The 26,676-nt window shown below is 41.8% G+C and overlaps 1 protein-coding gene across 2 annotated transcripts in view; it reads right to left on the minus strand.

The window, feature by feature from the left end:
- ABHD12 (abhydrolase domain containing 12, lysophospholipase) overlaps positions 1 to 26,676 on the minus strand; it is a 37,830-nt gene that overhangs the window by 5,804 nt on the left and 5,350 nt on the right. For both annotated transcript variants that reach the window (XM_086879041.1, XM_086879042.1), the window contains exons 2-7: positions 12,366 to 12,490; positions 8,991 to 9,096; positions 6,707 to 6,826; positions 3,812 to 3,842; positions 1,359 to 1,404; positions 44 to 173 (exon numbers count right to left, since the gene is read on the minus strand). In XM_086879041.1, coding sequence (XP_086735167.1) covers positions 44 to 173; positions 1,359 to 1,404; positions 3,812 to 3,842; positions 6,707 to 6,826; positions 8,991 to 9,096; positions 12,366 to 12,490 — 558 coding nt within the window. The remainder of the gene's footprint in view (positions 1 to 43; positions 174 to 1,358; positions 1,405 to 3,811; positions 3,843 to 6,706; positions 6,827 to 8,990; positions 9,097 to 12,365; positions 12,491 to 26,676) is intronic.

Here is a 26,676-nt window from a genome sequence, read left to right on the forward strand (position 1 = left end):
TGCTTAATGTTCTTTAGGAGTGCCACTAAGATTAGATGCTTACCCTGTGCCCAGGGAGTGTCCCCATATATAGACAGGGTTGTCTCCACTCCGTGCTTTTATCCAGTCGAAGACATGAAGGGCATCATAGGTCATTCCCCTCTCTGACGGGCTGCCTATTGAGTCACCCCAGCCTGGAACACAAAGAGTCCTGCTGAAAATCGCTCAAACTGCTCAGCAGAGCCAGCCAGCTCCTCCCATGCAGCCCATCTACAGCTGCAAAGGGACCTGAGACTTCACATGTTCCCTGCACTCTACTCACATGTTTGTGCACCTCTACTATTTGGGGCTGAAAGCCCTGATTAAGGGCTAATGACTCACAGTCATTTAATCCAGGTAACTGCTGTCTGCCAAGGAGTTTTTGTGGATTTAGTCAACAAAACCAAGGACTGGATTTCAAACACTGCTACAACAGCATTCTTGCACATACCCACCTGCAACAACCCAGCTCCCAAACCTTTCCTGTTTCTGCATGCACGTAACCAATTTGTAAGTGGAGTCCGACAGCCCCGGATTGGACGCTTAGGGCCAAAACCCAACCGTGTCTCACAGAGCTGTTGCAACATCAGTTTGTCTGTGCTGCTCCATCAGTGCCCTCCAGCAATTTTCCACCCTCCTGACTGTTTTGGCTGCATCCAGCACATCTACACGTTGTATGGTCTTAGCAAGCTAGCACCCCACATCCCTTCTAATAAGCAGCCAGAGACGCAGCTGCCAGCAGGACAGAAAAACAGGGCAAGCTCCTACAAATAAACCTCTCCCAAGTGTCTTCTTGATAAAAATGCAATGGATTAATTTCTTTCCTGTATCTGCAGTGGCAGTACACTGCAGCCAAGGATTAAATACTAAGAAGGTGAAAAAAGAGCAGCAGATGCCTGACTGCTGGTGCAGAGGTGCAAAGCAGTCATGGCTTCTGCCAAGTATTGTCAGCAAATCATCTCACTTAAGAGCTTTTAGGAGGAAGTAAAGGCGAGTTCAGTTCCTTGTGTGACCTCAGGAAAGTCAACTAGATCTTATCCAAAAGGGCTACACCTAGGCAAGCCCATCAGCTTCTGTATGTGCACCTGGGGGATGCCTTAAGTGGATGCTGTGACAGCCTGTGTGCCTGGCTCACTCTGCTCCTGAGCTCCCAAATATGTGCCCTGTGCATGAGGACACACAGGAGCCAGAGCCCACCCAACGGGACATCAGGAAGCAGTGCTACACAGGAAGGCACTGGAAAGAAATTTCTGGAAACTCTTTGGATGAGTGGAAAAAAGAGAAGCAATAATCACACCTAATTAGCTGGCAGCAAGTGTTTGTAAAAGAAGCCCACATACCTCGATAGTCAAACGTCACCACGTGGTACCCGAGGGAGCTGAGAACCTGGAAGGCAGAGAAACACTCAGAAAACCATTACAGAGCCTTGCACACCAGCCATCCTCTTGCATCGGGCCAAGGTGCAGGGATTCATTTTATAAAATTATTGACATGTTGAATGGCCAATTTACAGCGTTTCAATGTAGAAGGCACAGAGCTTTCCAAACCCTAATCATCTCAGCCCACTGGTTTTACTCCGTTTGTTTCCTGGACCTCATATCAGGCTACCTAAGATGTTGATTATCCCTTTAACAGCTTTGACCTTAAGATCTGAAAATATCCTACTGTTACCCCTACAAAGACTTTCATATTTTCCAATGAAAGAGTACAACTGCTTCAATTATGTTACTTGAATTGGCATAAATGTAAGCATAACATATAGGAGCCTGTTTCAGAAGGCTTAAACATATAGATCAAAAATGTGCAGTTGCTCTATTATGAATATTTTTTTAATAACCAATGGTAACCCTAATAAAATCTGTTAAAAAGAACTAAAAACACTCAATGTTAGACCAACTTGCTTGGAAAAAGTGCCTTGGTAAAACCAATACAAGCATTCCAAGCTACCATTGCTTGATATGAACCTAACAGCTCTCTGGTATACAAAAATCAACAAAAAGTTACAAAAGGATTAAAATGTTGCTCTTGTGGGCTATGCATGATACATGATTTTTAAAAAAGCAATATTGGTATTATGCTATACCCTAAAGAGGAAATATAAAACCAGCACTATTTCTAGTGGTACTGGGACTATTTTACTCTACAAATGAAATGACACCTGTCAGCTGAGCATTACTTGTAGCACAATTTTAAGAGATTACATATATTGGGTAGATTTATAAACAAACATTTCACAACCACTTTGGGGCACACAGTATCAAGTGGAATTGATAGAGACAACTGGCACCTGACTGGAAAGGGAGAGAGCACTTCCCACTAGACAAATTAGATGCTGCCAAGATAGCTGTTTCCAATGGAATCACTATATGGCATTTTTATATGTTCACTTACACGTTGAATTCCCTGATTGGACATGCAGAAGATGAAGTTTCTTCCTGAAAAGTTTGGTTTTTAGCTTTACAATGTGATTTTACTGCTAAGATATCATATACAACCTCACCTTTCCTAGGCCATTAAAAATTATTTAATCTGTTGAGAGCTCACCTATCTTCTATACATGTTAGCTATGTGTTGGCTGCATGGAAGGCCTATTAAAAGCACCAGCAAAAAGGACAGCATCCCAAACTGGTTCATTCTGCTGGAATAAACACAAACCTGGAGTTTCTGTAGTGGTTCTGCTAAGCCCATGTGTGTGTTCACGTTGACTGAAAAAGGCAAACTAAGCAGCTTGCCTGGATGCTCTCAGAAGCAAAGAATACCAGACCCAGGAATAGAAACCTTGGGTTTTGGTAAACTGTGTTCTCTGTATATGTACACACAGAAACACACCAACTCTGTATATTCTGAGCCACTGCTGCTCCTGTCCATCAAAATCAAAACCAGCTCCTCTGCCTGTCTTGGCCAACACAAAATGCATTGCAGCAGAGGCTGGTTCCCAGAAAAATGACAAAACAGATCACCATACATGACAGTCTCCTCAACCAATTTTCTGCAACTTAGCTCATCTTTTTTTCCTAAAGGAAATGAAGTATCACCTGCCTCCTTGGGGTTGCTAAACATTATTCTCTAAGCAATCTGAATTTAAAAGATTTTGCAGCAGGGGATCTTTCATTGAATTGCAATAAAGCTTTATGAGTGCCAACACTGACACAAATTATAAAGAAAAATCAGACTCAGGCTTCTCTGAAATGAACCAGCAAAAACAATTATTGTTTTTTTAGAAACATGACCAAGAAATTGTGTGTGAGAATTTCAGTCAAAAGAGAGTTTAATAAAATTAATTAGCTCAAAAATCGTTAGTGAAAACACTCAAAGCAACTGTGTTCTCACATAACTCACACCATATTGCTACACCTGGGAAATTCATTGGATTTTCTATAAAACCTTCTGCACATGAGATGGCACCACTCATACAAATGTGCTGTGCCATGGGTAAAGATGAAATCCAGACTGAATACTCTTAAATGGTACCTTAGATTAGTACTAAGCTAATCAGTCAAACTGGGGCTGTAATTAAATAAAACTTTTGATTTTTCCCAGAAACTGTGTTGGTTAGCTCAGCTGGAACTGGCAGTTAACAACAGCAAACAGAAGACCTTTCAAACATCTTTGAAGATGGGAGAAGTATGCTCACAGCTTACAGATCCCTTTTCCCATATATTTAAATCTCTATTTAAAGGACACAGAGCCCCAAGAGCCCTGTGTGGCAGTGGGCTGTATCAGCAGTCTTCTCAACTCTGTGCACACCTGATGTGTTAATGCAGCTGTTTGGACAACACAGGCAGCCACCTACCTTGTAAAGCTCCACCCGGTGATCCCCTCCTCTGGCAAGAGTGATTGATGAAGAGAAAAGGAGAGGAAAAAAGAAAGAAAAACATAAAACAATCAAACAAAAAGAAACAAACACAAAAAACCTTCAAACCAACCACATTTGAGCATTTAAGTTTCCAGAAACATATTTCCCAATTGCCTCAAGCAATCTAATAAAAACATGCCAAACATGAACACCATAAATGCTTTGTCACAGGCTTCAAGGAGACAGCCAGGCTTCATTGAGGTATGAAGGACATAATTTTGAAGTCAACTTCTCCATGTAAATCTTGCCTCACAGCAGGTAAAAATGAACTTTTCAACCCACCCTGCTATCTGCTTTTTCCAAAGTCTGTAATGCACCCAGAACAGTCTGTCCCTTTTTGCTTTGCAAAAATGATCTCTTGCCACAAATGCTGCCCCAGCCAGTGGTCCTGACTCTCAAAAGTTTGATGCTCCCAGCAGAAATCATGACATTAAGCCAAGCAGGTGGCCCTTAGATTTTCTCACCTGGCTCCAAGCACAAGGAAAGAAAGGACATGTGCAAAAATGTGAGCAGAGAAAAGCAGAGCTGAACACTGTAAATAAGTCCAGGGGAAGAATCTGCTTTTATTTATAAATATAAACTGAAAGCTAGACAATGGAAATTAATGTGAATTTTCTGAAATTTCAGTATTACATACCTTAAGACATATGCACAACATGACATGGCTAATCCATATTCAAACTTTGGTCTAGTATTGGTATTACAGTAAATGTACTCTCACACTCATGAAAACTCTAAAACTTTCATACCATGACTGGCTTGGTTAGTGCAGTCTCTAAGCCAAAATGCCAAATCTCCCTCTAAGAACTTGCCAGCCAAAAGCTGTCAGGTCCAACTGTGCTACAAACTACCTAATGCAGTAAAGAACAGGGCAAGATGCAAGAGGTTGCTTGTAAGTGATTGTGAATCATACAAGCCTGAACATGAGGATCCATTTGTTTGAAAAGTCACCTTTCACATGCACACATTTGTGCTTTTTCATGCTTTGCTTAAAGTGTAACAGGATTTTTTCCTAAGGGGATCAAGTACACATGGTATTTTTGCCTCAGCCCCAGATCACTCAAGTCAAACCAGGAATGCAGTGCCTTTCACTCGTGGTTAATGCAGCAGTAAAGCAGTCCTTGGACACACAACTGAACGTGCAGCACAGAAACAAACATATAGTGACACACATTAAATCTGAAATGGCAATGCCAAGACACCTCCAGCTCCTCCAATGCACAGAGTCAAATGTGAAATATGTAACTGATCCCTGGTTCAGTCCTTTATCTCAGGAGCACTTGGGGGAGTTGAGAAGGAAATCTAATCAATACACACACAGCAGAGATATCGGCCCCAAATCGCCACCATTAAGCTGCAGAATAGCTTCCCTTTGTATCATTTGCTACATCAAATAAAGGCAAAAGCAAAAAAAAAAAAAAAAAAAAAAGAAGTGAAGAAATATTTTAAAAACAATACTACAATTTGATTAAACCTTGCAGTGCATCAGCACAAGAAGGCAAGGGCAGTTTTGACAAAACCCATCTGCTCATGCATTTCCTGGGTTGCAGCACACATCTTCCACACCGTGCCCTTGTACCAAGAAAAGCACACTGCTGAGACAAGAACTTGTGTGAAAAATGTTCTTGTGATGTAGAGGCTAGCAAACCTTCACTACCAGCACAGCTAAAACAGTTTTAGTTTACATCATGGAACTTGTTTTCCTGCAATGTTGCTGCTCTTGCAGAGAATCTATGGGCTGACATCAGCTTCAAAAGAACATGCAATCAAGAAAAAATGTCCCAAGAACTGACACTCCAAATTCAGCATGGGGTTGATACTCTTTTGTAAAACGAATATTTTTAAGAGAAAAGACCGTGTTCTAATAAACTAACAAAAGCACTGTAATATGTGGAGAGGCGGCAGGAAGAATATTATCTTGAGAAATATCTTCATACTGCATTAATGGTTTTAGCATCCAGCAACAAAGTACAGAGAACTAACCTACAACTTTAGCCAATAAACAGTCAACCATAAATTTTCAAATTTTAGAAGTGCTCCTGGTCCAGACAAATGTCCTGGACAGATGCAATAATGAAACAAGGTCAGCACATGACCTTCCTCTTTCCTTCTGATTTCCCTTCCTCAGGATGTGTTAATTACCAAAATAAACACACAAAAGGAACTGGAAGGTTTATTTAATGCCTATGAGTCACATATACAGAAGCACTAATACCATCCCATGTCTCAATTCAGAGACTACTATGCTGAAAAGAAGTGCTTCTCATCACTTGATTTAGGAAGGGTCACAACCTCCTGGCTTCTAGCAGAGGATACAAGGTAAACTATAATATCAGGTATCTCTGATAACTGCAATAAATCTATTCCAACATTCAATAAATGGAGAGGGATCATTCCATAAAACATATGTGCCTTCTTTTAAAAGGAGAAGAACCAAACTAATCTTAGATTTTATTTCGGTTTTAATCATAGAATAGTTTGGGTTGGAAGAGACTTTTAAAGGCCATCTAGTCCAAATCCCCTGCAACAAGCAGGGACATCTTCAGTTAGATCAGTTTGCTCAGACCCCCATCCAGCCTGACCATGAATGTTTCCAGGAATGGGGCATCTGCCTCCTCTCTGGGCAACCTGTTCCAGTGTTTGACCACCACCCTCATTGCAAACAACTTCTTCCCTGTATCCAGTCTAAATTGACCCTCTTTTAGTTTAAAACCATTTTCCCTTGTCCTATCAGTACAGCCCCAAAGGAGTTTGTCTTTCTCAATGTGCTGAAGCTGTGACAAGCCAGGAAAACACATCCTGAAACAAAGCCATCAGTGTTTTGTGGCTCACCTTGTTCCTGCATTGCCGTGCAGGTAAAGGATTACAGGATGGCTGGAGCCCAAAGCTTCTTCAAACCACAGCTGGTCCTTCCCTCGGGCATTCTTCCACAAGGCTGCAGGGACCGTGTGCCTGTGTACAGAAGGAAAATTTACACTGTCCTGCTGCTACTCAACACTGAAGTGTCTGCCACTTGAATTCTGAGATTTTCTGTTCAACTCCTTCACTCAGGACTACACACCTCACACACACTTTTCATAAAACTCTCCTGATTAGCTGACAAATGACCACATTGAAAAGGCAGTGGCTACAATTCTTTGTACATTTTCACCTCCCGTCACCATCGCCCTCAAAACTTAGGGCTGTCTGTGCAAGGCATCAAACTTCAAAGCACAATTACTGAACTTCCTGCTGCTCTGGGAAAAGAATTACAGTTCCTCAGCTTTTATGGCACTTAATTACTTCAGTTAACATACTTATATATCATAAACAAGATTCACTGCTATGTCAGCAGATGTTCAGAATAATCAAAGGCAGTTGGGCTCAGAAAGAATATGTAGAGATTAAGAGACATATCTGACTACAGCCAATCTGAGAAAAAGGGGGAGCCCAGGCTCTGAGGAGATGATCATGTTTTGTTTTCAGGCACAAGGTTCTTGAAGGTGTAACATTTTATCTGAAAAAGTCAAAATCTACAAGAGGCAGGAATTTTTAACTCACAGCAGTTCTTCTGCAGATAAGGTACCTAGGTGGCCTGCAAGAAAGAATTCAATGCTGGTGGAGGAATGACAGAGGAATGACAGACTGAACAGAAGGTAGGCAATTAAACTGGATAATTAGAATACAAACACAAAGCAAGTACATGCCCATAACCATCTCAGTTGTTGGGAAGGGGCTGGCTCACAGCCATCAGAAGTAACTTAAGTACCCACATGCCTTTCTATCTGAAAGGCAGACAAGCTTGCACCTACCACACAGATCCTCCCCAGATGTAAAGCTCAGAGGACAAACTAACAGAGAGAAAGCAATGTAAAAATTCTACTTGTTTGCATGCAGCCAGCAGACACCAAGGTCTTGAAGAGGTAAAGAGTCTCAGTAACTGTGAAACTCAAAAGTTCTTCAACTGTTCTGTCCCAAGACTTTTGCAAACTTACAAACAAAGCAGGTTGAGGATTTTGTTTCACAAATGTACCAAACACACGACCTTGCACTGGCTTTTAAAAACAAGGTTCTAAACTTTTGTGAAAATCTTCCATACATATCAAGGCAAATGACAGCCTCTGAATTGCTACCACAAGCTGGCAGTTCTGTTTTAGCAAAGATACGCAGTACAGTCTCAAGGAAAACAAAGTACAAATCCCAAAACTGCAATAAAAACTCATTTTACAGCTTCACAAGTAGAATTTTAATTGTCCAGGTGAAGAATCAAACAACTATTTATCAGCCTATCCTGGACAGACTGAAGTTTTCAAGTTTCTAAACATGTCTTTCACTAAAATTTACTTAAAGGAAAGAAGTTGTCCTAATTATAAGAATATCTCTATCCCATTTAAAGGTTATATACTCTGTAAAGAGAGAATCTCTACTGCATTGAAGGACACATCTAAGTTGCACACACAACTGCACACTCCAAATCCTGCACTTCACAGATTGAACATCACTGTCTCTTTTAAGGGAACACCCCCTTCCCTCCATTCCAGACAGGATTCAGGGTAACAAGGAGCTAAAATGAGTTGTCCCTACCTGGGACCAGAAAATCATCTTTGTGAGAAAGAAATGACAAATGAGCTCTGACACTGACACTTGTTTTGTGAAGAGAGTAAACTGTGTGTTCCGTTCTCACCCACTCTCCAAATCTTACATATGTTTTATGAACTGAATTTTCCTCCTCCTACTCTGAACACTTTGATCTGTTTTCCTATCTTCCCCCACATGTATTTTGCAAAACAAAATATGAATCAGAATTGAATGACAAAATGTCTAACTGCATGGGTCTGGTCTGATCTGGAGGCAAGATCTTTGTAGTGATGCAGACCTGTAACCTTTATGATTCCAAATTTTGATGTTTCTCTGAATGCACAGGTTGTCTGAACGTGTTTTGTACATTACTGATCCAAGCTCAGATGAGCCCCAGAGATTTGCATACGTTTCAACATGAACTCGGTCACTTGGCAGAGGAAAATACAAACATCCACAAATGAGAGCATGCACAGCAAAAAGACTGAATAGGCAACACCGAGAACAAAAAGAAGGATAAAGATGCATAGCACATACTGCACAGAACTGGATTCCTTACCAGACTCCAATGGTTACATCCTCCTCTGGCTGCAAGTAATAATTACAGGTGTTGTTTAAACCTTGATCCTGTGGTCTTTTCAAGTCAATGAAATATGGGACCCTCACTGAAATTAAAAAAAAAAAAAGAAGAAATATTTTAATTTTTACCTTTATTTTCTTACAAAAACTTGTTTCACCAAGGCAGTGGAGAGATTTGCTGTCTAGGAAGACCGTTTTGTGTAGAAGGATGAATTTGCTACAGCAGTGATTTAAAACATGAACAGCAAAGACAGCAAGGTAAGAAGACACAGGCAACCACCAAAAAAATAGGGAACAGGCTAAAATTAAGAAAAGATAGGGGAGACAGACAAAGCTTCATTTGACAAACATTTAACCATCTCTGTCCAGTCTGCTTTATAAATCTCTGCTGCATCAGTGGCATGGGTTAGCTGATTTGGGTTCGGTCTTTTCCCAAAAAATGGAGCTCCACTACGACAGAACCAGGAAATCTGTCTCCTTGAGATTTAGTGGTACAGCAATTAACACACCAAAGCTTTTGTGCTAGTGACACAAAAAGAAATACTGATAATGCTGGCAGTCAAATCTCACTTCACCTACCCTCCAAAAAATCATTAAACTTGACACAAGCATAAAAACCAATGCAGACAACAGCCAATGTTAACTTGACAAATGTGGACCCTCAGACTGCAACTCCTCTGTGCCTTTGTGGTGATTTAACATCAGCCAGAAATTCAGGCCTTGGATCCTTTGTATCCCCAACTCCAGAACCCCAGGAGTTGCCCTTGAGTCTCTCCAGGTTCCTTTTGCCAGAGACTCCAGGAAGGACCATTCTCCCCAGCAGCAGAGCACTTTTTTTACATCCTGTCCTGTTCTAACTGGCCCAAGGGCTACGTGGGCAGTCTCCTGTTTGATCTGTTAAAAAACTTGCTGCTGTTCAGAGCCCCACTTGGAATTATTCTTCTTCCATGTCACAAGATAGAGAGGGCTTAGAGTCTGGCTGTCCTCCTAGGAAAGCTGTGTTTCCTTCTTACTGGTCGGTGGGGACATGGCTGCTATTCTGTTGACCATGTTTCATTGGAATCTAATGACATCCATCTTGCCATTTCACTCCTAAAAACTTAATTTCTTGGGCAGGTCCCTTGACCTTACTTTGTTTTGTGGCAAAGCTGGACTTCAGGAGTATCTGGATTTCTCCCCTTTCTCAAAAACCTCCTCTGCTGTATTGTCCCAAATGATGAAGTCATCAATGTACTGCAGATGTTCTGGAGCCTCATCCTTTTCCAGTGCAGTCTGGATCTGTCCATGGCAGATGGTGAGACTGTGTTTCCACACCTGAGGCAGTAGTTTCCAGGTGTACACACCTCTCCAGGTAAAGGCAAACTGTGGCCTACACTCTGCTACTGAAGGAATGAATAAAATTGCTTTATGGTGGCACCACTGACATTTTACCCATGCAGGTCAAACCACAGGGTACCTCATGGTGTGACCCCTCTCTCTCAAGCAGAGAAGCGCCTTCTCACTGTAACAGAGGCTCTGGTCTGTATTGGCAGGACATGGGACAGTTCCTCCTTGAATTGCTGGTGGCCCTCTTTAATTTCTTCTTTAATTTAAATTTTTTAATTCCTTGGACAGTCTTTCCATGGATGAGACACAGGTCCATACCAGGGAGGAGATGGTTTCTTCATATGGCTGGAGTTTGGGGACCAAATTGTCCATTTTTTAGTCTCTTCCTTTCCACCATATCAGTGCCAATGAGCTGACACATAACACTGCTGTGCTCCACAGGAACTTCCAACACATGGTTTGTGCACGCTGGATGTCATCTGGGTTTACACAGGACTGCTCCTTCTTTGAGTCCTTACAGATCACCTCCAGCACAGCTGATTCTCTCAGGTACTGGATACCTTGCTCCATGGTGTTCCACTTCTTTTGGTGCACTAAAAGGTCATCCTTGCAAAGATATCTTTCCCTCATGCTTGACAGGAGCCATTTCCAGAGACTGAGTGTTTCTGGTCTTTTCCCAATCCCCAGCCACGGCCTGAACATCCTGGAACAGGAACCACAGTTGCTTGGCTTCCTTGGAGCAGCCAGGTAACCAGGGACTCACCTCACAGCTCAACTGGTTGTAGGGATCAGGTGATTATCTCTGGCCCTGCCTCTTCCTCTGGTTGTGAGGGTCCTGCTTCTTTCTTCTTCATCACTCACTACACAAACTGATCTGGTCTTGAATTTCTTGTTCTGTACAGGGCCAACTGCTCCTGGCACAGGTTCATCTTTGGTTCAGCTGCAGTTTGAGTGGCCATGGTGCCTGCTGCTCTGCTTTCCTTCCCCTCCCCCTGAGGATGCTGTCCAGTAATGAGCAGAGTCAAATAATTAGCAGCCAGGGCCCAACACATTGAAGGAATTTCCCCCTCTTTGGAACTGCCATGGTGATTTTCTTCCAAATATTGTGCCACTTTACCAAGGTCTTGTATTTGTTCAGGGGTGAACTTCCAAAACCACTGGGGCAAAGCTGGTCCATCTTCTCCCACTCTCCATGCTACTCATGACTCTCCATGCTACTCATGACTCTCCACCTGCAGGGCAGGTTTTTGAAATCTCTGCTCTGACTCTAAACAGAGAGTCTACTCTAAATAGTAGACCATACCGAGGAAACCTTGCAAATACAGCAACAAGAACATGCTGCAGGACAATTATTTTGGTCACTTGTGAATGAGCAGAGGCAGGAGCTTCAGTGAGACCCAATTTCAAACAAAGCTCTGCAAAAGCATAATCACTGAAACCTGCACTGTTCAGGTTTTGTAGCTGTCAGTTCTGACAATCAAAGCACAAGAGCTGCCCTGCACATGTGCACACTTCACAGCAACCACAATCCAAGGTGTGAGAACATGCAAAGCATTCAATCAAAATAAGCAAAGTTATATAAAAATCAAGGTATCCATAGTTGGTCCCTTTAGCTTCCACAGTCAGAGGAAGATATTTTTCATAACTTCATTACAAAATATAAGCAAGGTTTAAATGCAAAAATAATTGCTGGATTTAATTTCACTTGCTTGCTGTGTATTCATGCAACTGTGTGGAACCCTTCAGAAAAACACACCTGACACATCGCACAGTATTCCTGAAGGAAAACTCTTTTGGCTGAAAATTGGCTTCAGTTTGGTCACTCTATTTATATAAAGACATGCTACAGCAACCACCAGGGCCACAGAGAATGCTTTCCAAACCACAGTCTGGGGAAGTTTACAACCCGTCAAACTTCGTGTCCTTCACAAGCTGTTCACGTGGAGGGTGAAAGTGAAGGCAAACAAATGAAAGACAAGCACACCCTTCCCCTTGTCCCCTCACCCACCCACCCAACTGAGTCACTTACCAAAGTTTAGGAAGACCAGCTTTGCCTGAATAGCAGGGCAAAGTTTTACTAGAAACGGGATGGCTATGTACATTCCCAGCAACCAGAGTATCAACTTCCTCAATCGAAACCATAATCCATATCGCCTGTGTAAAAGAAAAATAGAAAGAGCTGAACACAGCAGAATTTTTATGGAGCAATTTTCACAACAATCCGTGTGCTTGGTGTTTTTTTAAATCTGGTCATTTATACTTTAAACAAAACCTAATTTCAAACAGCTTGTGTAGCTTCAGTTGTTTGAGAGAAGCAGAAGTAACCAAAATACCAGCTGATGACATACAGCTTAGAAAAAGGGAATAGAAACTCCCTACTGATTACATTTTAAAAGACTCTATAACAAGAGCTGTTTTTTCCTGCTAACTTAACAGATTTCAGAACCTCCAGAATGCGTATCACATGTTCATCTCCAAAAAGTAGCCCAACCATACTTCCCATTTAGATCACTATCAGATTTTGCTCTGTTAGATTTTCACATATTTTGTGGAACTGTGTGTAATGAGACTGATAAAGTTACACATGATCTCATGTACAGACAGGAACAGACATTCTGCCTTGTCCAGCTAAAATGGTCCATACCTCTCAATGCCCTGGAAAGCAAGCCTAAGTTATAAAATTCATAATCTGCAGCATTATTCTCTAATAATTGCCCCAACACTGTATCTTGATTTTCTCTTGAGTATTCTGATTAGGAAGAACAAGCTGCAGAAAAAATACTAACCAACAAAAGAAACAAACAATCAAGTAACACACAGCAGCTAGTTATGCAATGTATCTCAAAATTCCCTTTATTGTATCAGAATAACTACCAAACACACATTCATATGTATGCCTATATATGCCCATATGTTTACATGAAGGTGTACTTGGAATGGTTTAGTTGACCAACATCTCATGTGCACTGAGGTTTCTCAACCAGCCCTGCAATCAAGAACTAAAATCCACCCTTCAGGCGACACAATTTCTGTTGCTTTTCAGCAGACAGTCTTGAGCAAGAATCATGTTCCATGCCAGTGAGCAAACAGTTCTCAGTACTGGGAACTGCAGGCAGCTGAAATCAGAGAACAATTTTCCCAAAAGGCATGAAATTATTAATCTCCCATTGGCAATTCTTGGAGCTGACACACTAAACTTGCTCTAAACTAGTGCTAAGAGGGTTTAGCCACTGTCAGCTAGTTGAAATTGTCACATAGAAAGCCTAAAGACCAGGTTTTTACGCATTTGTACAAGAATAACGAGCGTACACATGGAACTGGGATGGAAATAATGCACCAAAATTTTCAGAATCTCGTTGGCTTTTGTGGTCCAAAAGCCAAGGCTCTCAGGAACTGTTTTCCAGCACAGCAACAAAGGAGACATTCCAATCTCCCCTGCTCAGCTAAGTTTATGGCATGATTGCTAAGGTGCTCACAGGGAAGAGGCTATCCTCTCATTCATCCAAAACCTCCCTTCACCACACTACTAACCGTCTGTCTGCCTCCTCTAACCCTGGAACCACATTCTAGACTCCAGAAACTTGTAGTACCAAAATTAAAGCCCTTTTCTTCACAAGCTAAAGCAACTGTCACTTTCCAAGAGGGGCAAAAACATATTACTAAGACACTGTCACCCTGCTGTGGCTGCAACATGCCCATGTTCAAAGGTTCAACACATTTTTATACTTCCCACAGCAAATTTGACAATGAAGAGGTAAAGAACTCCATCAAGGCTTCCAGTGACATTTCCACACCTCAATCCCAGTTTCCTTAAGTAAGAAATGCAGAAACAGCAAAGGACCAGCAGAGGAAATTATACAAAACAGGGGCTTTAGAAAAACATTAGTGAGTAGCAAAGCCTCGGACCAACCAACCTATGCTCACAACTTTGGGCAAAAAAACCCACACAACATTCTGTTTGGGCTAATCACTAATCTGATCATTGGTCCCTACTCTCAGATTAAGCCAAACTTTCCACAGCCACCCTTACATCAGCACCTACCACCTATTTTCATAGCTGGAATGGATTTGTGGAAGACAAAGGGAGACCACTAAAGGATAGCTGACATTTAACTGCTGAGCAGTTGAAATCTAACTTAGCTCTCTTCAATGAGAAAAGCGTGGTTTTGTTAAAACATTTTGTCTAGTTATTTTTTCACTTAGATCTACGCCCATTCACCTCTCCCTGCTGGCAAGAAGGGAATAGTTAAAGCTAAAAGGGGAGGTAACTCATTTTGGAGTGTCCATGCCTTCAATTGTCTTAAACCAAGACACTCTGCCCTCACCACCTTCCCAGTAAGGAAGAGCAGCCAGGCAAGATGGGGCTTTCTAGCAAGTTTTCTTGCCTGGGGCCTAGATCCTGCTGCAGCCAGAAAGAGCTCTCCCAAGGGAATTCTGCACATGCCAGGATTTCACTTCTACAGAATAAAGATCCTACTCACTTAAGAAGACAATAGAGCCAGGTCTTAACTCCTCCAGGCACAACCAGAGCACATCAAAAGAGTGGCTCTTCAGAGACCTGGGTGGCAAAGTACTTCTCATGGCCCAGCCACAAGCTGGAACCAGGAGCAGAAGACACTGAGGAGGATATTGTCCAAGTAACGCTCTCACTGCTCAGCAATGATTCCAGTTTCTCCTTTTTGGAGACTGAACCGAGGCATCCCTTTCTTTGCTCCCAAGCCCCATGTCAGATGCTAATCAGCAACACGACATTTACACCTCATCTCCAGGGAGATGTCTACTTACAATGTAACCAGGGCAAAGCTTCTATCCACCAGACAGCTTTTCCCCTGATAAATCCAAGAATATACACTGAAGTACAGACATTATGAAATTATCAGGTAAATCTTCAGTGAGCAGTTCAGCTAAATTAAACTCCTCTTGCTTGGCAGAAAAGCTATTTCAGGAAATATATGCCCTGCAAAAGGAAATTTTGGTGTACTCATGTGAAAGCAACATACTTGTCACCAGCTTTTCACCAGAAAACTCAGAAGGTCTTAGTTGGAAAATACAAGTGATGTAAAAAATATGCAGCTGCAAACTGAAGATATCTAAGAAGATCAGAAATTTATTTCCTGGAACAATCAAAGCAATGTCTAAGAAAACCTCAAAACAACAAAACACCTCACACAACACAGAACATCTAACCCCAAGTCAGCCCAAAATAAAACAAAATCCCTGACACCACATTTTCCCCCCTGCATTTACCAAAGGCTTTTGCCCAACATCTGTCCAAACACAGGCAAAACATGAAGGAGTTTTTGCTTCATCCACTTTCCTGAAGTGAACATGGAAAAGTACATTCCCTCTCCAGACGTACCAAAGTCTGACAGAAGGAAGTCTTTCCTAGGAAGTGTGACAGAAGGTTTTCCTGGTAACTTACACCTGGATGAAGGTCCTACATTCATCCAGAACAAGCACATTTTACATTTGGGCACAGTGTGAGTATCTCACTGGTGAGGAGAAGCTGGGGGTCCACTCATGACAGCTTCTCCTGAGAGCTGCTCCCTCCTCTCAGGCAAACTTGGGAGGTTTCATGAACAAAGTCCAATCACCCCAATCCTGTGGCATGCTCTTGCATCTAGATTCAGATTAAAATAGTTTCTGCTGCAGATCATCTGAATCATTTCTACACCAGGAGTGTCTCCATTAGCATCTCCTGATCAGATGTGCTACCAGGGTGAAAGGGCAGGCCAAGGGTGAAACAAGAGACTAAAACTGGTCCCATCAGAGCTGCAGTGGAGCAAGGATAACATTTATCAGAAAAACACACAGGCTGTGCTTGCAGTCCCAAAAGGATCTATAGACAAACACACCCACAGCCCATGTGCCCTTTGTGATTTGCCTGGGGCAAGAGTGAAACAAAATGCCCACAGACACCAGAGTATGAGGCTCTCTTTGCTCAGTGAATGTTGTCACTCTGACTTGATCTGGAGTCCCTCATGTCCTCAGCTCTTCAAACTGCAAACCAGCAGTGGTCTCCCAGCAGGAACTTGGAACACAGGATGTGGAAAGCCAAGACCTTGATCACACAAGGTACCTCCTGATCACCAGGTGACAGAAGTGACTTTATGGGTGGTAGAGGAAAAAAAAAAATATATGGCATAACAAGAACACATCCCCCCACTTTACTAACAGAAAACATATTTAAAAAAAAAATTAATACATTTGTTCCCTCAGATGAGGATCAAGAGCATAAAATCAGGAGGTAGATATAGACATGAGCAAAAGATTCAAAAAAATGAGGGCCAAAGGCAATTTAAGGGACTGGGATGATTTTTGGGGGGTAAACAGAGTTGTAGACAAAACAACCTGTTCTACACCTTGGAAACTGCAGTGGAGTCCCAAGTAAAACAGGAGCACAAAGAAACAATACAGCAGCCATGCAAAAGGCAGGACAGTCTGGATATCAGGCCCCTGGCAAGTCTTCCAGATTTCCTTGCTAGCCTTGCTTTGAACAAGAGATGGTTTCTAGCCCAGGTAGGATCATTAAGAGCACTCATCTTCCTTTCCTGCAGAAAGCCTGGGCAGTGGTGTTGCACAGGGCTTCTCCTTGCAGGCCCTGAAGGATCATCCAATCTCTTGTTCCTCTGCCACCTGAGCCACCCAATCCAATTAAGCTTTCATTTTATTTCACTTGTTCCTTGTCAAAAAGTTAAAAAATGAAGAAACCTATTAGACTTTCAGCTGTGTGAACACACAGAGACAGCCTCTCAGCTCCTGAATTTGAGTTCTCAGGCTCTCCTCTCCATTTGGACTTGGTACCAGCAGCTTTTGGACAGCTTGAGCAGCAACACTCAATTTTCCACTACAAGATTAATGTGAGTTCTTTACAGGTTTGCTGCAAAACCTGCTTTATGTGCAGTTCAATGCAACCTGAAAAGATGCTCATATCCAGGGGTTTACCCTCTCCTGGATTCTGCGTAGTGAACAAACCTGCATGGGCAAACAGGCAATCACATGACTCATTTTGGGCTATTCTGGGCACTGCTGTATAGAATTCCCAATGAAATCTGCAGCCAACTCTTAATTCAGCTTCACTCTAGGTACTCTGTAGAGAAAAGGGAAGTTGAATTATAGAAAATTCATCCAATCCTGAAAACAGATCTTCGACTGAAAGCCAGTGGAAAGAGTAGTATTTGCCAGAACTCTTAGTGTCTGAATTACTGATCCCTCCCTTTGGCACTTTTAACAGGATGAGTTCACTGCAAAACAACACAAAGAGAAAAATCAAATCCTCCAAATACATCTTCCTATTCTATTCTAGTGATTAAGCAAACATCTTAAAAAAAAAAAGTCAAACCCAAATCCTGGAAACAAGACACAAATATAAAGGCATTGTTCTTTCCCCCCCACCCCCAACTTGTTTCATAAAACAACTGAAAATATCATGTACAAAAACTGCATGGTAAACTGCATTCTCAGAGAATTTTAGTTTCAACCAGCTCCTGAAAACTTTTGCCCTTGGAAAGATCTGGAAAATGAAATTAGCTTTACTAGATTCCTTCACCGTCTATTACAAAAAGTTCCTTAAAATTTTGAACCTTTGCTCTATCTGAAGAAATATTCTAGTCTCCCCTTCAAAAACAAAACTGCAATATAGCACTACCCCACCAGAAAGGAGGCTGGGGGTGCACAAGAAGATGGCAGGGGACACAGCTGGAACAGCTGACCCCAACTGACCAAAGGGATATTCCAGACCATATGGCATCATGGATCAGCATACACAGCTGGGGAAAGAAGTAGGAAAGGAGAGATATTCAAAGTAGTAGTGCTTGTTTTCCTAAATAATCACTGGATTACTTAGGAAAACAACTACTAGTCTTAAAATGTGATTTATTCCAAGCAGCTGCACGGTACTGAGGCAACAGCTGAGGCTAAACACAAGTATCACTCATTCAAAATAATGAAGGTACTCTATTGCACAGAGCCACGCAGAATATATTTTTATAAGGATGAAGGACTCAGCAATTTTGCAGGCATCCAGCAGTGGAATAAATTGTTACTGACACATGCCATGTCTGTGAAAGAAACAATTTGCTTTTTGATGTTTCAAAAGACAATCTGATCTTTCAGCTATTGGGACACGGTAGGAAAGTCTTATTTGTTCTTTGACAGCTTCTCTAATTCAAGTGCAAATCCATCTGCATGTAAACCCAAATATTGAGAGTTGTTGGATCTATTGTGTGGAAGTATCAGTCAATTAATACAAGGTATACTACTATTCTATGGCATGAAAGGTACAGAAGATGCAACAGGCAAATTTATACCTTCTCCTACCGCTCTCATCACTGTGGCATCCAAAATGTTCATCACTTGACTTAAAATAATTTGAAATCAGGGACTGTTTTAGTCATGTCCCAGATATATGAACAGCAAAGAGGCTACAGAAGATCCCAAGAAAATTCCAGAAGATCCCAGTCCCTTCTCCTCATCCTAGAAAAGACATGCTGCCTAACACAGCTGTCTGCTTAATTCTTTCCCCAAACACTTGTCAAACTGTGACAGCCCACGCTTCATGAACTCCCTCTGGTGACCCAGAGCTGAGCTGAATGGGCTAAAGATTGCTGGGTTCTTGCAACAAATCAGGCGAGTGATTTTTCACAGGAAAAAAACAATGCTACCAGAATACATAGAAAGCTGAATAATTTGCCCACAAGGCAGAGACAGAAAAAGCTACCCAAATCTCAAAATCTGGCCAAAGCTACTAAATATTCCTATTTGTATCAATGGAAAAGTGGGAGAGAGAGGTGAATAAAACACTAAGCAAACCTTCTTAAATATTTGCCTTAAAAAGCTAGGATGAAGCAAGGTATTCAAGCCTCCATCAGCAAAGATTCAGCTCAGGAAAAGCTACAGCACTCCACAGTCTGACTGTACCCAGAAGCAAAGATTTGGGATGTTCTGCCATTTCTCTTTAAATTAAAAGACAAACTAACAGGAATAATGGGCTTAATAAGGTGGGGGAAAGGCAACAAATTTAAAGCCTATGAGTTTGCACTTAAAAAAATTTTAAAATTATAAAAGACAAAAGGAAAGCAAAGCTGAGCTTTTTGATAATCTTTTCAAGCATGCAAGCTCTACCTTCAGGTTTCTCAGAATATTGTGACAGCTTATTTTTTTAAAAAGACACACCACCATTAGTGATGGAAAGTGAAGGTGTCCGAACCAAGGAAAAACCTCAAAACCCAGAAATTACAGGATGTCAATACACCCATAAAACTTTTGACCTTCCTCACAAATGCTAACAAACAGTTCTAACAATAAAAAACATTGCTGGCTACTGAAATTTATTTTTCTTTGCTATTATTATGGAAAAAAAAATAAAAATTTCTGATTAGAATGTTGTATGTCTAAAGCACAGCAGAAAGCTATCATAAGCACTAACTTATTTCTCTGTTTACAGCAGTATCACAGACAGACCATGAAAGCTTCATACACAGCTCCAGAGAAGTGCTGCATGTCAGCAAACAGAACCACAATATTTTGTCTCTATGCTAACCAGCACTTTTAGCACCTCACCCCTTATTTTCCATTAAAAATGCCCCATCTAACATCAATTTAACATCTAGCATCAATGACTATTGATGCTGCTTTTAGTTAGGCTCTCTGGACTTCTATCATCTTTAAACCCCCTCCCCATCACTTGCAGTCAGAAAAATTACCTCAGTTCATTTGACAAGCTCTCCATGAGTAAACTATGCAGTTTATCCCACCTTCCATTCACTTCACACCTATGCAGCCTGAAGCTGGCACTGGTTAGTGGGGTCACAAAAACAAGTTCATCTTAGAAAAGACCCAACCCGGTATCTGCATTGTAGCCGATACATGAAAATATACATAAAATTAGCCTTTCAAATAGGTAGGTTTGTGGAGATGGTAGGTTGTGGAGCTGAGGCAGAAACACCTAAGAAGGTTCCAAAGAAGAGCCTCCAGGACCTTTTCTTTTGGCCATGGCATCAGCTTACAGAGATTGTACAACCACTGTCTTAGACACATTCCTTTCCCTCTCTTTATTGCAAACTATCTAGTCCCACAAAGCCTACAAAGCATATCCTTTTGGCTGGGGTAAGAGCTTCATTGTTGTTCCAGCAACCTGAATGCAGGTGAGGTTTGAAACTTTAAGGTCCCAAATTCCCCCACAGTCCCCTACTTCACTACCTCATTCCCTTCTTACAGCCCAGACCCTCACAGACTGCTTCTGTGCCTCCTTCTGATTAATATCAGGTGATTAAGCATTAACTTAAACCAGTAAACAGCAAGAAGGAAGCCATTTAGCCAGTCAAGAATTTAGCTGTGTACCTCCAAGAGATATAACTGCAAAGTAAAGGAGAGCAGCTCAATTAATTGAGTTTTTCAGGAGGGGACATCAAACTCCAGCTATTGAGACCCTCACAACCACATTTCAGCTTGGAGAAGAAGGAAATATCATGGGTAGGACACGAAAGAATCAAGATCCTGATGCATCAAGTTGGGGAAATGTGTCATAAGCATTCAGGGTAAGAGGAAAGCACTGCTGATCAGTCGGTCGATAGCACTGAAATGCTGGCAAAGGTTATGCCAGGACTCAGAGCACTGCAGGAAAAAAACAAAAACAAGCCCATGAAGGGAGGGAAAGGCAAGTCAGTGTACAGCATTAATGAGCAGAAAGAACAGAACAGCTTGCAGGTAATGCATGGGTCTTTGTCCATGGAATATGCTTGCAAAAAGCAGAACAAATGAAGCAAGCAAGGGAAAGGCTCTCACAACCATTTAACAGAGCAGGGACTTGGAATATCTAACTTTTCCCCCATCACCACTCTATCCCTTCCCAGTGCTATGGCTTGGGCTCTCCTCCTCATAACCACTAAACTGGCTACCCTAAATACAGTAATAACACAGCTTGTCTGATTAAATCACTATGCATTGGCACATCCTTTGAAGGACAGGAGCTTGGAACATCAGTCTTGTTAACATTCCAACTGCATGAAATCTACATGTTTCACAGACCCAGAGACAAGAATGGGCTGAACATTTGGCAGTACAGCCCCAGTTTCTTTAAAATGTATGCTGACAGCACGGCCTAAGCAGCAACTATGTTATTTTTCAATGCTTGGGTACACTGGTATTACCATTAGTGTGAACTGTGTGTGACCAGATTAACCTGAAAGCTACATTTTAAAAAGGAAGGGGCAGATGCTACCGTCATTTTAAGTATGTAGCAAACAACAAATAATTAAACCCTCAGCGATCTAACAATTGACTTTTGGGACAGAAGAGCAAGCTTAGGGATTAGGGTTTTTAAGTTGTTGACTTTTCCTGAATGCATCTTCTGCAACACCCGCTTAGTTTGTGCCAAAACCGTTCTGGTACGAGCCCTTGTTTAAATTCTAAGAACATACTTTCTCCAGAGCTACCCAGCAATGCTGCTGACACTAATCAAATCTGAAGTCACCCACATTAGATTTTAGTTGAGCTTGGCATTGAGATACAACTGTGGTGGAAGTACACTCCCTCCACAGTGTTTACCGAATTCTTAAGTTTTCTACTCATTTCACAGCTGACAGCTGGTTTATATTAAGGCACAGCCCTCTCACTATTCCATGAGCTGGGGAACACATTAGCTGTCTGCTAATAAAAGACAAAAAAGCAGAACATAAACACCAAAAGCCTGCAACAGCACTGGAAGTACAAAACAGAAGCTTGAGAACAGCCAAGTCTGGTTTTTATTGGAGCAGCAAAGCTCATTTCTCCCAACCACACTCACCTTTCATGGGGAGAAGCATCAAGGTGCACAAGCAAAGGTTCAAGAGCAGAACTAGTTCAGACACGTAATGCTCCACCACAGCTCCTAACCTGTGTTTAAAGCCACTTGCCTGCTGAATGCATGCCATAATTGAGGCAGCACACAGTACAGCCAAGCCAATTCCCCCACCACCAACTAGCTCTTGTTAACACGCTGTAAACCCGACAGACTCGCATGCATGTGTTAACCTTGCAGCAAGAACAAGAATCCAGATTCACTCTTTTTTCTTGTGGATACATGTGAGGGAACAGATCTGTATTTCCAAGCAGCACAACTTTCTAAGCATGAAATCATCTTTTCATGTAGCAATTCTTGTGAGGCAGCCACACAGCCTGAGAAATACCACTAGTAGCAGTACCACTCCGTGGGTCTGGCATTCATCTAAATCACCTGAGCAAAAGATTAATTTGTATATTGTAGACCTTCTTCCTTTCAAATACATGCAAATGGTCATCTTATACTTTCCAGCTGAAAAAGCTCTACTTTTGCTGGCAGAGATCAGAAGCCATTCCTTCTCAGAAGCCTGAAGAAAAAGAATGTTTTTGTGTTAGCAGTGATACTGCCACCTTTTAGATTCAGAACACATCGTTAGCAATACATTTTGATTACAATAGACCAACTGTTCCCCGTTGGAAGCATACAAGCAAACAAGAACATTAAACAATGCCAAAACATTACATATGCTGACTGTCAGCCCAGCACAGTTACATTCAGCTGGCAGTCACAGTGTCCTCTGTAATTGTGACCCGTTTTAAAAGGGAGGCTTAACAAACAGTGTATGGCCATAAAACAGCCATAGTTAAAGAACAGATGTGTGAGCAGATACAGAACTGCTGCTGGCCCTGACACACTTTGAACAGGGGGTCGTTTTGCATATAGCCAGGCAGATTAATCTCTTTCTGTGTTCATCTGTGCTTTATCTGGGGATTCCAGCTCTAGCTATCGCCTTGTGGAGGGAAGAACTCCAAAATGACAAAGGCTTAAAAAAATTAAGGACAATTAAAACCAAAGCCATTGCTAACACTACAAAGCCCTCAAGAGCCAATCCAGAAAACACAAACTCCAAAGTGTTGGTGTTTTTACTTAACTGCAGGGAAACGAAACAGATCCACAGAATATTCTGAGGGAATATTGGAAGGGTCCCACCAGGATCATTGAGTCCAACTCTCACATAGGGATTGAACCCATAACCTTGGTGTCATTAGCACCACGCTCTGACCAACTGCGCTGAACAGCACTTGTACAACAGCCTGCCAAAGCTTAAAATGAAATGTGGTCCCTACTCTGGTAGCCAAAAAGGGGAAAATAATGCTTTTTAAGAGACAGCCAACGCTATCAGAAACTGAAAGCAAAGGTCAGCCGCTGCATTTCTGCTGGATTTGCAAGAACAACAGAATGGGCTATTTCCAATGACTCTGTGCAATTCAGTTTTCACATTCAGCAGTATAAAAGTTGTATTGTCAGCTTTATTCCTACTTCCTAAAGCTGCTCAGAAACTGATCAAAATTTTACAAAAAGTGAGATAGGACTGCTTTAAGGGCTAAAAGAGTGCCAGGTTTCCCTTCCTGAGGATGCCAAGAAGTCTTAAAATCTACTCAGTTCTTAAACACCTTGAACATGCTTTGCTCCACAAGCAAGGATGCTGCAACCTGGAAGGAAGCCCTGACTACAAGTTTCCAGTTTACATCATCTTCATTTGTGTAGGCTCCTCTGTCTCAGAATAGTCACCCCAGGGGAAGATTTACTGCCAGGGCAAGGGAAACCAGGCTCTGGATAGCGTAAATGCATTTTCTGTTCTCTGCTCTGAGCTTGCACAATGCCACTGAAGAGTACCCTTGCAAGAGGGTATTTCTTCAGTTATGCCACGTGAAATCCTTTATTCTGCACACTTCTAGTAAAAAGGGAGATGAGGCTTCACACAACCTTATGGCCCTTATTACTCAACTCTAATCTCTTTTGCAAGAGGAATTAACAACCATTTAAAGTGGGTACAAATTGGACAGATAGTTTTGAACAAGGGCAGCTGTGGGGCTTATCTCAAATGTTTTCAAGTGTTTGTGTTTTAGAAGTTAATCTTCTAGTCTAACAGTCTTTTCTATTGCTCCATTTCTCAGTAAGAGTTATAATCTTGAAATAAATCTGGGTTAAATAAACACTTTGATTTGGAAAGTAAATAGGCATGGTTCCTGTTAGTTCAGTGAATGATCAAGGCACTTGATAGAGTCTAAAATTAGGAAATTCTGCTTGAAAGTTTGAATTGCCTGCAATAAGAATGAGGCAGATTTCTGAAGCCAAGTGTTGCACTACTTTCACCAAGTGCTTAGAGAGAGAGAGAGAAGGAAAGAGATGCGTGCCAGCAAGGCAAAAGTCCACAGCCTAGATGGCAGCCTCACTGTCTGGATAAGGGATATTCAGGGACACATGACAGCTTACAGAGGTGACTTATGTGGAACAGCTTCACACTCTGTCACCATTCCTAACCCACAGTTACAACCCCTACCCTCTTCCCTCCACCATCCTGCCAGCTACACTCGTGTCCTGATGGCCTTTTCACTATGGGGCCATCTGCTCCAAACTGCTGACTTCTCTATCCATCAACCCTTATCAACCCTCTCCTCCTCCCACTTTTATCAATAGTAACTGATAACCAACTCATCCTTGGGATGGTTGATGTACAAAATTACTCACCCTTGATCCACGCATCGGTCCCACTATAATTACCCAGTTGTTTTTCTCTCCATTGAGCCAATTTTCAATAAAGATAACATGCTCTCCATTATCAGTGCAAGCAATGCCAATAAAATAAACTACAGTATAAAATCAAGTACTTTGGAGAAACAATTTTACTGCTGATACTTTGATCAACCAGGCTGTAATCTTGACAAACCTGTCACATTTTAGTGTCCTTCCACAGGACAGATCTACTTTCATTAGTATATATATTTAGCTGTTAAATCTTCTTCCACTGAATTTCAAATTAACTCTTGCAATTTAAATTGCACAGACTCCACCTCAGGCTAATGGCTTTAAAGTCTCCTAGGTCTCCTGTTACCCTTTTAATACAGCTGAAGCACTTTCTTTTAATCTTCTTGTGGTACTGATTCAGTCACGGCTACATTAACATAGTGCTCTCACATTACATCCTTAGTAAACCTCCCTTGCTTGCAGTCACTCACTCCCGATGTCAGAAGCTGGCCACTGCTGTAACACCAACACCAGGACACAGTACAGCTACCCACCAAGCTTACAAAACCCCAGGTTTTATAGGGGAATTGCTGTAGAAGCCTATTCACTAATTTCACATCCTGACATGATTACCAAAATAATCTGACCTGCCCTTCAGGCCTAGGAGGACAAAGTAACTTGGCTGCAGCCTCCTAAGCAAGCACTACTGCTCCTTTCAAAGGAGCCCAGACTCAGCAGGCAGTGCCCTTCAAATACAGAAGTCCTATTGGGGTACACCAGGCCTCTTGAACATACAGCAGAAAGGGGATTCTGGAGAGGAAATTATGTCACCATCATCTTTTAAAAAAAACAACACAATGTTGTTCTCACTAAAAAGAAACGCATCTACACTGCATCCTGGAGAAAACCTACAGATTGACTGCAGTGACCCGTGACGGCATCTGCAGAGAACTTGATTTCTGGCTCAGCAACCACATGCCAGAAAAGATAGAAAAAAGATAGAAAAGAATGTGACAATGCTGAGAGGACCCTGGTCTCCACAGGCACCTTCACTCCAGAGAGGATTAGGAAGCCCTGTTGGTGCCAGGAGTTACCAAACCCAAGGGAAGTTTAGGTACACTCAAACAAGCAGAGGCAACTCACACATCTCCCAGGTGGAAAGTATTGTAAAGTAGTAGCAATTAGCAATAGCATGGTAATTATTAATTCAGGCAAAAGCCATCAAAGCAGAACAACGGAAGCCAGGGGCAAGTTTGATGTCAGAAATATGGCACTACAAGGAAATCAGGAGCTCAAGGAGACCAACACAAAACCAAAGGTCAAGCTCTCTTCAGCCTGAACATGTCTGCTTGAACAGAGGTCTCCATGAGAAATATGGGGACTTGAGGAAACTGCTCAGAGACTGAGGGACACAACAGAGCAGATCCAGCAGAAAAAAATGCTGTGCTCTATTACAGAAAATCCAGAGAAGCTCATGGGTACACTGGATCCAAGGAAAGAAATTTTAGATCATACAGACAGACCTGCAGGAGGATGCTATGAGTCCCAAGAGATGCTTAAGAGAGTAAACCACACCTATTTAACACCAAAAATAACCCCAAAGTCAGTGATGAAAACGTTGAAGAAAAGAAACGCTCTACCAGTAACATACTGAGGCACAAAACTGCTACATGTCAACACAACGGCCTCACAAACCCTTAAGTCCTAAAAAAAATAATAATAAAATAAAAAATCCGAAATTAAAACAACCCACAATAATAATACTAATGATTCTCCACATTGCAGGGAATATTGCTATTTTTGCCAAATGACTAATGTGTCTTTGAGAAAG

The sequence above is a fragment of the Cyanistes caeruleus genome, chromosome 2, assembly GCF_971803275.1.
Source record: "Cyanistes caeruleus chromosome 2, bCyaCae1.hap1.1, whole genome shotgun sequence".
NCBI lineage: Eukaryota > Metazoa > Chordata > Aves > Passeriformes > Paridae > Cyanistes > Cyanistes caeruleus.